This window comes from Bufo gargarizans, chromosome 4 (assembly GCF_014858855.1).
Source record: "Bufo gargarizans isolate SCDJY-AF-19 chromosome 4, ASM1485885v1, whole genome shotgun sequence".
In the NCBI taxonomy this organism is placed as follows: domain Eukaryota; kingdom Metazoa; phylum Chordata; class Amphibia; order Anura; family Bufonidae; genus Bufo; species Bufo gargarizans.
The window spans coordinates 492,750,801-492,762,835 of NC_058083.1; the positions used below are offsets into that span (position 1 = coordinate 492,750,801).

Genomic DNA, 12,035 nt, shown 5'->3' on the forward strand with positions numbered 1-12,035 from the left:
ACTGAGCTACTGATCCATAATATGGATGCCATATGAATATAGAATATACAGCGGGGGCGGGGGCTGAGCATGTTGCCGTGAAGACGCACTGTACAGAGCTCCCGGACCCTGGGCTTCTCATATAACCCTGTGCCATATCCACCTGGATCGTTCTACCTGAGGGAGGATGGTCAGACGCTCCGGTCGTCGGGGATCCTCTTTCCTGGCCCCGGAACCGCATATTGCGCAATACTTCAATCAAACTCAGGCCACAGCGCGCCCAGCTACAGAATCAAAGATGGCGCCGACTGAAGAGCGAGCGGCAGCTACAGCAGCGCAACCAAGCCCTAAACACCCCGACAGCTCGCCAATGTCAGGGCGGTCGACCCCTCGACACCCTGCCTCAGCTGCACCGACACCAGTGCTCCTCTCCAGCGTGCCCCAGGGAGATTCCATAATGGAGGACGCACCTGCTTCGTCAGGCCTGGTGAGTGACATCCTGCCTGCACACCCCTCAGGCCCTTCAACGTTCAAAGCCCCTATATTGGTGACCTCTTTGAATCACCCCAGAGATATGACCTCAGTCTGGGGACAGATCGCCCTCACGGGTGGAGCACTGGCGCACCCTCTCCCTTACCGCAAGGGACTTTATACTGGTCTCTGGTTACAGGCCCCAAACAACGCCAGATGCTAGGCTGGACCCCCTGTCTACTCCAGCAATTTTTCAGACCCCCACTTGCTCTGATGCCTCTGAGTCCCCATCTTCGGCCTCCTCCCTGGGCAGCAGAAGATCTAAGTGCCCGAAATTAAAGCATATATCCCTCCTTAGTAACCTGCCTACTAAACACGACATGGAAGCCATGATATTATGGGTTGAATCCAAGCACGATCAGGCCATTGCGGCCGTCAAGACAGACCTGAGCAATATTTCTATTTAATTAAATACACAGGTGCAGGTCACTTCTGCATTGGAAGCCCGTCTTAATTCAGTTGAAGAAAACATGACTTCACAAAAGGGCCTTAAACAGACATATATTTCTGCTTGTGGACAACCAAAAAAATAGAGGTTGATGCAACAATATCAAACTAAGCGGGATACCAGAAGAGGTGACTGCGTCTGAACTACGTAAAGCTGTAACCTGTATCTTCAATACCCTCCTCTCCAGACCACCAGATGCCGTAATTGAACTGGACAGAGTAAATAGGTAGTTGGGTCCTAGGCTCCCGAATAACTCGGCTCCTAGAGATGTCTTATGTAGGGTTCATTTTTTCAGGGAGAAAGAGGAGATTCTACAAAGGGCCTGGAGACAAGGTCCTACAATGTTCGCGGGGGCTCAGATCCAACTCATGCCAGATGTCTTGAGGCGCACCCTGATAATGAGACATACTCTCAAACCTCTCCTACAATTGATCACTGAAGCTGGAGCCACATACCGGTGGGGACACCCTTTTCATCTTATTATCCGCAAAAATGGACTATCCCTTACTTTACACTCTCCAGACCAATCAGAGGATTTATCTCGATTCTTGGAAATCACCACCCTCTCCTTACCAGATTGGTTAAATATTCCAATTCTCATGCCTCAGACGGCCTTGCCTCCTATGCGCCCTTGTGACAGGTCTTTACGCAGACCCTCTCCAGAGATACAGACCTGTGACCAGGAGTCCCACATGGAGATTGCACCAGCACCCGTGGACTGTGGCTGATTACTTCAGTTTTAAGTCAAGTAGTCCCCTCTAGAAAAGATCCCTGTACATTCTGTGTCCCCCTTTCTGATTAGTGGAATTTATTCTAATATAAGGCCTGACCCCCATCAGGGGTGTCATACTGTTAAGTAATACTTGGCCCAGGGAAAGGGCAGCAACTTTACTTGCTCCTCCTCTCCCTACATAGAAACGCGACTCTTGGTCTGCTTAATTGTGGGCACTCTGAGATTCGCTATGTTTATTCCACAAGTTTTGGTTACTGTTACTTTACCTGCTCTAGATTAGCTAGATCAGGTATTTGGCTTACAAAGCTAAGGGTACTTTCACACTTGCGGCAGGACGGATCCAACAGGCTGTTCACCCTGTCGGATCCGTCCTTCCACTATTATGCAGTTCCGCTGGACCGCCGCTCCGTCCCCATTGACTATAATGGGGACGGTGGCGGCGCTCCTGCGCAGTTCGGCAGTGCACTGCGAAAGGCCGCCGGACTAAAAGTCCTGCATGTCCGACTCTTTAGTCCGGCGGCCTCTGACTGCGAACTGCCATACTGCGCCTGAGCGCCGCCCCGTCCCCATTATAGTCAATGGGGACGGAACGGCGGTCCGGCGGCACGGCGAAATAGCGGAAGGACGGATCCAACAGGGTGAACAGCCTGTCGGATCCGTCCTGCCGCAAGTGTGAAAGTACCCTAACCTGTAGTGTTTTTCTCCTAAGTCCCTTCTTGTGTGTTGGTCTACCCATCCACTTCCTTGAACTTTTCCTTCCCCCCCCCCCCCCTTTTTTTTTTTCTTTTGCTTTTCTCTCTCTCCCTTGCCAAAAAGACTAGAATTATGTCTGCCATCAACTTTGCATCTATCAACACCAATGGGTTGAATACACCAGAGAAAAGATCCTTCATCCTCCAACTCCTATGGAGTAAGAAGGTACAAATTGCATTTATACAGGAAACACACTTCCGCAAGGGAGCCACAGTACCTCTCTTAAGATCACCCAGGTACCCAGACTCTTACCATAGCTGTTACTCAGTTTCGAAGTCAAGAGGAGTAAGCATACTAATCTCTAGAACCACCCCATGGGAAGTGATAGATACCCAGACAGATGATAATGGTAGATATCTATTTGTAAAGAGCCGTCTAGCGGGTCAAATCTATACTCTAGCGAATGTATACCTACCCAATACCAACCAATGCAAGGCTTTAGCGGTAATCCTGTCGAGACTAGACAAAGGGTGTGCTCTTGGTCGGGGGGACTTAAATGTCACCTTGGACCCTCTGGTGGACGTATCTAGAGGGGCCTCGCACCTGGCCTACTCTTATCTTCATTGTATCAAACACCTTCTACACTCTCATCAGTTGGTAGATGTGTGGAGGGCGGTTAATCAGGATGTTCGAGATTAAACCCATTATTCCGCTGCAAGAGATGTATACTCTAGGTTAGACTATTTTCTAATACGGCATTCAGCGGTATCCCTCCTTGCCTCCTCCTTGATTGATTCTATGACCTTCTCTGATCACGCTATGCTCCATGCTTCTCTCAGATTTCCCCTCCCAGCACCCAAGTCCTGGCAGTGGCAAATGAAAGAGTCCCTGATACGGGACTTGGCAATCTCTCAGGACATCCATACGGTTCTCTCGTGTTACTTTAAAGAAAACCAGGTGGATAATGCTTCTCCCCTCACAGTCTGGGCTGCTTACAAATGTGTGGTCAGAGGAGCGCTCATGAAGCATGGAGCCAGACGAAAGAAAAAGAGCAGAGGAAATCTCCCAGCTTCTGGCTGAGGTCTCTCATCTGGAGCTGGTCCACAAACAGTCACGTGCCCAGGCTTCTCGCACAGCCTTCTTGATAGCCAGGGGGAAACTTAAGGAAAAACTAGACATACGCACCAAATCCTTGCTAAACAGGGGCAGACGACATTTCTTTGAATACGGTAACAAATGAAGTAGGACTCTAGCTCGATCATAGCGGGAACAGAGAGCGAGAAACTATGTCCCACTGATTGCCAATCCCAAGGGCCACAACCTAAATGATCCAGATAAGATAACGGAAGCTTTTGCCCAATACTACCAGTCCTTGTATAATCTCCCTTGCTCTAACTCAGCTAGCCCGTCCCTAACACCAGCCATGCGCAAATACCCATCTGACTTAGGTCTCCCGAAAATCCCACGAGATGCTCTTGCGGATTTAGACAGGCCCATTTCGGAAGAGGAATTAACAGAAGCCTTAAAAACTATGCAACCCAGTAAAGCCCCTGGTACGGACGGACTACCGGCATCTTATTATAAGAAATACTTACCTCTCCTACAGGCCCCGCTCACTAAGGCACTGAATGTAATAGCAACAGGGACTCCACTACCTACCTCACGCACATATCACAGTCATACATAAAGAGGGAAAGGATCCAGCAGCCTGCGCAAGCTATTGCCCTATCTCACTGCTTGATGTAGACCTCAAGTTGTTTGCAAAGATCTTGGCCACGCGCCTAGTCCCTTTCCTGTCAGACCTGATTCACTCTGATCAAGTCGACTTTATCCCAGCTAGAGAAGCTAGGGATAATACTACAAAAGTGCTGAACCTGATTCACCATGCTAAATTACAACGCGCCTCTTTCTGCCTTTTATCGACAGATGCTGAAAAGGCGTTTGATAAGGTGGGCTGGCAGTGGTTATTTGAGGTCTTAAACAATGTAGGCATAGCTGGCTCTTTGATGGCCTAGATCCTCTCTATATCTCCCCCTCTGCTGCGACGAAAGTGAATGGGGTCCTATCATCCACCTTTGAAATACGAAATGGGACCCGACAGGGTTGCCCTTTCTCCCCCTTAATTTTCGTGCTTTCACTGAAACCTCTACTCCGAACAGTCTGGTCAAACCCTAATATTACAGGCCTCTCAGTGGAGGGGGGGAGGCAGGAATATAAAGTGGCGGCATACGCAGATGACTTAATGTTCACAATTACTAAGCCCATGACCTCTTTCCAAAACCTGATCACTGGGTTTAACACGTAACCAGGCAATGACTAATCTAAAAATTAATTTTTCAAAAATCAGAGGCATTTAATATTTCGTTGGCAAGCTCTCTAGAATCCAATCTAGCGGCCTCTTTCTCTTTTCGATGGACGGTGGGAGAGGTCAAATATCTGGGAATATGGATTCCAAGAGGCCCGAGAGAGGTCTATAGAAATAATTTTGCCCCTCTGCTAGGGTGGATTAGGGGGATCTGAATAAATGGTCGAAGGGCCTGTACACATGGTTTGGCCGTTGTGCCATTTTTAAGATGAATGTTCTCCCTCGTCTGCTAAATCTATGTCAGACACTCCCAGTAAAACTACCACCTACCATTTTAGCTACAATCCACGAGACCTCTTTAAATTCATCTGGGCGGGTTGGAGCCCGAGGCTGGCCTGCTCTCTGCACCATCTCCCAAAGGAGCGGGGGGGGGGGGGGCCTGGGGATTCCGGATCTCCGAAAATATTATGCCGCTACCATGCTTCAGCGTGTTTTGGACTGGTGTAGAAAATGTTGAGCTCCCTTCTTTAGAACAGCAGGGAGATGGCTTACACATTCTGAATTACTGGAGCTGTCAGACCCTTGTGCCCTGGGACAGTGGAAAGCTAGACAAATATTTCATTTTCTCTCCTCTGTCCCCTCTTCCCCGAGTTTCGACAGGCCTCTTACCCCTTTTGAAAAGGTATGCCTAGGCTCAGATGTATACCGACACTCCTTGTCTGAGTTCTATAAGGCATTGGTAGTGCCTCATCTGGACTTCCGCCCTCCATTTATTGACAAATGGAGCTCTGATCTTGAAGTGGACACCCCCCCCCCCCCCGACCAGTGCCCGAAACTGGATCATCTTGCACATAAATCCTCCATTGCTAGTAAATTCCAGGAAGCAAGTTACAAAATACTGTCTAGATGGTACTATGTTCCGACTCATCTTCAGAAAATGTTTCCATCTGCATCTCCACTATGCTGGAGTTGTGAATCGGCACAAGGCTCCCTGATCCACATTTTCTGGCTTTGCAGTAAAATTACTGCTAAGCCAATTGTATTGCTTTAATATTTGCTCTCGGTGGAACGAAAATGATGTAAAAATTACTATGCATTAAAAAACACTAATTGATGAAGAACATATGGTGTGCCGTGGATTTCTCCTAGAAACCAATTGACGCATGTCCTCTACGAGCACCCAGCACTTAGGGTGTGCAGATCTCATATCTCTCTTTGCAGTAAAATTAGGCAGTCCTGGCAGTCGGTGCATAGGACCATAGCCTCAATCTTTTCCTTTCCCATACCAAACACCCCGGAGTCCCGGACTTCTTTCTGTTACTCCTCTCGGACCTATCCAGCCGTTTGCTTAATAAATCAATCCTGCGGCACCTAGTTAGTGCAGCTAGGGCCTGCATCCCAAGATGGAAATCACCCTCCCCACCCTCTATAGACCTCTGGGTCCACAAGGTAGAAGATATTTGGAAAATGGATGAACTGACAGCTCTATTGAAAAACACCAATAAGGCATTCAATTCTGCATGGATACCGTGGTTTGTATTTCAGAACACCCCGGAATACCAGGCTTTATTGGTCTAATAGAAAGCCCCACACCCCTCTGTTTGGTGGTTTGTTATTTCTCTCTCTCTCAAACACTTATTTACTTAGAATATAAAATATACACATTCACATTATGGATCCCTTTTTTCAGTCTTCATGACTTTTAAGGAGAGATTCTCTCTGTCATACGGCATCGGCCGGAGGCTGCAGAAGAGCGTTGCTCCAAAACAAAACAATCTGCATGCAAACTACATGCAGGACGCCATACACATTAGAGAACAGTCACCAGGATCGGACAAACATCTAATATGTAAGGAGGACTCCGACTCTCCAACTACGGCAGATGCGGTGGAAACGGGAACTGGATTGAGGGATTTTAACATGTTGATCCTTTGTTCCCGCAATATGTCAGCTTATTCCCCTCTACCGAAGGACAACATATAACATGTCTTTGCAGTGGGGATCTGACTGGGACCCCCACGATCACTAAAACAGGGGTCCCGAGTTTCTTACTTGAATGGTGCACTCTGATAGCTCCATCAGTCCCAAAGACAGCGAATAGGGCGGTAGTGAATAATTACTGCATTTAAATGAAGGACTCGGGACCCCTTTCTGAGATAAGTGGGGGACCCAGAGGTGGCCCCCAGCAATCAAACATGTATCACCTATTCTGCCAGAAGAAGATAGACATTGCTCGTGGGCCAACCCCTTTAAGTTGTATTGTACTTTTAGATCTGGTGCTGGTTTTGGCAATATAAACAATTGCACTAAACTGCTCTGTGTGAACACAGCCTAAACAGCAAACAGAGGCACAGCAGGAAAACACTTACTCTATGTACATAGGAATTACTGTCACAAAGTCGGACAGTGATAACTGCCTGTGGTACAATGATCAATGGTTTTGTACACTGCCAGTTCTCAGTCAGGAAACCACAATATAACCCAAATAATTCCCCATAATGACCTATTTATTAAACAGGGAAGAATCTCTCACTCACAATTATCCTACTCTGTATTACCATGGAGAACTTCCTGAATTCTGGTTTAGGGGTATCTGTCACTTTGTGATATACTGCTAGGTTCACTTTCATTACACGTACGGCTTTTTTTTTGCAGATGAAGCTACAACATAGGCCCTCTTGAGATTCCAGATGTACCTGTGGCCCCGAGCCAGACAGCTGCCAGAAGATGAAGTGGAGATACGCACTGATGACTACTGACTGACTAAACACAGCCCGTATGTCAGTGGGGTGGCCCATAGCAGAGGGGCTGTCTCAAGACTGAAACTTATCACCTATCCACAGAAAAGAAATTACGTGTCTGTCTGCCGGGGGCCCCACCAGCCAAGAGAGCGGGGGTCCCATGTCCTCAGTTTGAAAAGAGCATTGGTTGAACATGTGCACTGCCGCTCCATCAAATCTATGGAACTGCTGAAGGGAAGCTGAGTACAGCGCTCAGCTATCTCCAGAAGTCCCATAGAATCTAAATGGAGCAGCAGCATGAACGCTCGACTTAAATAGGCCCCCCCAGACATCGAGAATAGGGGATACGTTTCCAAATTGGGACAACCCCTCTATAGTTTTATCAAATAACGCTTATTGCGCTGTGAAATGCTACACAGTTAGGGCCCTATATAACAGCTGCAGGGGAGAGGAAAGATGGCCGGAGGCAGAGAGGAAGGGAAGGGAAGAACAAAAGGAATGTAAGGAAGGAGGGAGGAAAGATGGAAGTCAGGAAGGAAAGGATGGACAGACACACGGAAGAAAGGAGGGAGGAAAGGGGGATGAAAGGAAGGAAGGGTGGGAGGGAGGAAGGATGGATGGAAGTTAGGAAGGAAAGGAGGGACGGACACGGAAGGAAGGAGTGGGAGGAGGGAGGGGAGAATAAAGCGATGGATGATGGAAGGGAGGGAGGAAGGGAGAGAGAGAGAGAGAGAAAGACCAAAAGGAACGTAAGGAAGGAGGGAAGAAGGGGGAATGGAAGAAAGGACGGGTGGGAGGAAGGATGGAAGTAAGGAAGCAAAGGAGGGACGGAAACACGTAAGGAAGAAAGGAGAGAGAGGAGGGAGGGAGGAAGAAAGCGATGAGTGACGGAAGGGAGGGAGGGAGGAAGGAAAAATCGTGAGAAATGGGAGGGAGGGACAGCGTAATGGAGAGAGATAGGACGGAAGAAAAGTAGGGAGAAATGGGCGGAGGGAGGAGGGAATGGAGGGAGGATGGAAGGAAGGGGAAGGAGGAAAGGGGAAAAGGGGGAAAGGGGAAAAGGGGAAGGCTCCAGCCTGGCAGGGTCATGCTGTAGTGGATTTATCCATCTTCACTTCTGTGAAAATCCCAAGGACACAGAACTCTGGTGGTGGGGGAACTGGAGAGGAATCACTTAAATCAGGTACTGTAATTAAATTGCAAAAAATAGGATTTCATTCACTTAGAAGAACCCTTTAAATTGAACCAGTTTTCAACAACAGGAGGTTGTCAGATAAAAAAAACGCTGGTGAAAATCCACTAGCAGAATCTACTGATGGGGTCTATTCACATGTTGCGGTCGTACTTTTGAGAAATCGCAACAAAATGCTATGTGAATAGGCCAACACCTGGCTGATCTATTCCCTTTCCACTGTGCAAGCACCGAATATGTTTTGGGAAGGAGAAAACACTACCAAGTATCTACGACAGAGGTCCATGTATAAATAGTGACTATTCTCTGCAATGTGGATGACAAATTACAAATGTGTGGCATGATGTGTGATTGGGGGTGGAGTTGCTCTTTAATAGTTATTTCTACAACTCAACACGGCAGAACTTACAATAAAAAAATTGGGGTCGTAGAATACACAATATGTAATATAAGGTTTCGTTACCTGTCTATATGCACATGCCTTACCTTTGATTAGAAAAGCTTCTGCGAAAAGCCGCATCTTATACAGGGGCTCATCATCTAAGGACAGATGCTCGAATCCCGATCTGGCGTACATACTGACAGCATCCCGGTATGATCCTTCACAGTAATGCAACTTGCCTAGTATCAAGAGAGCTTCTATCATGTAGTGAGGCTGCAAGACAGAACAGGATATTGTGGGTAATACATAAGTAGAATTATTTGATATTCCATGTAAACCATTTCTCCGAAGCATCTTCTGATCATGTAGGCTTTGGGTGGAAAATACAAACTACAATGCCTCACAACATCCCCTTTACTCAGCTTTGAGGTCGATGCGAATAACCTCTGAAGGTTTAACATATCTTGAGAATAATCTGGCAGCAGGAGAAGAGTGTGCTGCTCTTGAGGGAATCAGTGACCAGTCCAATCTTATAATCATGTTTATGAGGACAAGGAGATAGATACCAGGGACAGTGATATCAAGTGGGCTGGTGTAGAAAACCTGCACTCTGTCAGCAAATGGGAGTGATGACAGCAGCGGGAGAGGATTGTGTGTATCTTGTTGAAAGCAGTGACCTGTCTACTCCCGGAATCAAGGTACTAACCACCAGGGTAGAAGGCAAAATATACAGAATATGAGACCCCAACTTTCAAACCTACATGACCAAGGGTACAACAAATGGTTTCCCTAGTATATATGTGTGGACCAGGGAAATAACTCAGTATTAGGATTGGAGCCCCAGCTCCACTTGTAGACACGTAGTCCCTAGAAAGACTAAGAAAACACAATGAAAGGGATTCTAAGCTTTCTGTCTCCTAATATGTTGCTAATGGTGGTCATGGTAGAGTGAGGTCCTATGGTCACTTTACACGCTGCAGCATGGAATTATGTTAGTAACGGAAGCATTATGAATTATGTTAGGAGAGAATATAGGAAGCTACAGACTAATATCAGTAGTAATAAGTTAGAGCAACTGAACTTCTATTTTCTCTTGTAGACATTTAGCTCATCCAACTGGCTTTCTCAATTAGAATGACATGTACAAGGAATCTCAGGCATTAAATACCGGTGAATCATGCTTCAGTCAGCATCATCTGTTTATCATAATCAACATAAGATTAAGGACCTCATGAAGGTTAGATGTTGATTTCATTTGCATGACTTAAACTATCAGATGTGATTGAACTGCCTTAGGAGAGGTGTTAGAATAGCACTGTAAGTGGCAGAGAAAGCCGGCCGAATGACTTGCAAAATATCTTGAAGAAAAAATGCAAACAATCTAGTTGCTCTGACTTATTACTACTGATATACCATAACCTGTATGAATGAAAACCTTCATGAAAAAATACCTACAGACTAAGGGATCCATAGAATTGTATGGGTCCACAAAACGTTTTCTGCGGACAAGTATACGACATTTAAGTTTATTTTTGCGGAGCCGCGGTACGGAATAACGGATGCGGACAGCACACGGTGTACTGTCCGCATGTTTTTTGTTTTTTTTTAAGTTTTTTAATTTTTTTATTGTATAAATCAATACAATACAGTAATAGAGTAACATACCTCCACTACTCCTACATATAAGAAATCAATTACAGGTCTTATCTAATCTGTCCGCATCTTTTGAGAGCCCATAGAAATGAATGGATCCGCAGACCTTCCGCAAAATTGCAGAACGGGTGCGGATCCGTACATATGTTTGTGTGAATGGGCCCTAACAGTGGAAGAAACAATGTGCCTCAGCGTGCCAAAAGTCTGCAATGCAGCAGGACCTCCTACATGAACTAAAGTTGCACTATACAGACGCCTAATTGTTTTCAATGTATGCATTGGAGATCAAGACCTATGGCTGCATTTACAGATTATTACAACTTCATGGGAGGATCCTATCAGCAGGACTCCTTCGAAATCAGCTGCCTGTCAGAAGACAAAAAAAGGGGGTTGTCTAATCCATTTCTGGACCAAATGGCAAAGGGGTGAGGTTTACATAAAAATGGTTTCTTGACGTTTAGGTGCACTGGTGACAGAACGAAGGTGGGACTTAAAAGAGTTGTCTCATCTCATACATTGATCATATATCGCTAGAATAAGCCATCAGCATCAGATAGGATCAGGTACCATCTCTGGTACCTGATCCTATCTCCAGAACGGGCCCCCCAAAGTGAACGGAGAGCAGCCGCATATGCGCAGCCACACTCAGTTCACTGGTATGTGAGTTCCAAAATTAGCGGAGTGCCGGCTCAGCTATTTCCAACAGTCTCATTGCGGTGAATGCAGCGATGGCTGCGCTTGCGCTGTGCTCCCTCCATTCAACGCTAATGGGTCCTCCGAAAACAGCAGAGCACACTCGCTCAGCTATTTTTGGAAATCCTATAGTGATGAATGGAGAGCACACTTTCTAAGTATAAGACAGAATATTTTAAGATTGTGAATTTTACATTTGTCTTGTTTGGCACAGGCAGACTACGCCCTGTGGCCTGACTCATGGGTTTCCCAATTATACCCCCCACCCCCACTAAGTCTTGGAAAACAGAACAGCCAAGGAAAATTTGCAGAGGCAGCATGATTAACACCTCTCCTGGCCAAGCGTGCAGAAAGTCTGGAGGAAACTGTGACAGGGCACAATGCTGAATATGAGACATTTTAGCTAAAAACACATACTGGTAAAATCACAGCGGGGGGCGGGGGGTTGACAGTAACACCTACTTACCGGTAATTTGCCTCTGTTTAGTATGCCTGTTAGATAGTTCTTGGCTTGATGCAGTTTTCGGTCCTTGCTTTCCATTAATGGAAGGGAGAGTTTGAGTTTGGCAACGTTCTCCCTTAACGAGAGCTCCAGCAGAGCCTCGGCGAGCAGCAGGTTCGTAAAATCATCTGTAAGGCAAGAGTTAAAGCAGATGTCACTGAATTCCTTAAGAAGGATCTGATC

The 12,035-nt window shown here is 46.5% G+C and overlaps 1 protein-coding gene across 1 annotated transcript in view; it reads right to left on the reverse strand.

Annotated features, from left to right (window-relative positions):
* The window catches only part of TTC7A (tetratricopeptide repeat domain 7A), a 367,921-nt gene that overhangs the window by 329,707 nt on the left and 26,179 nt on the right, over positions 1-12,035 (reverse strand). Inside the window, exons 2-3 of the mRNA XM_044289765.1 lie at positions 11,817-11,980; positions 9,109-9,277 (exon numbers count right to left, since the gene is read on the reverse strand). Of these exons, the coding sequence (XP_044145700.1) occupies positions 9,109-9,277; positions 11,817-11,980 (333 nt within the window). The remainder of the gene's footprint in view (positions 1-9,108; positions 9,278-11,816; positions 11,981-12,035) is intronic.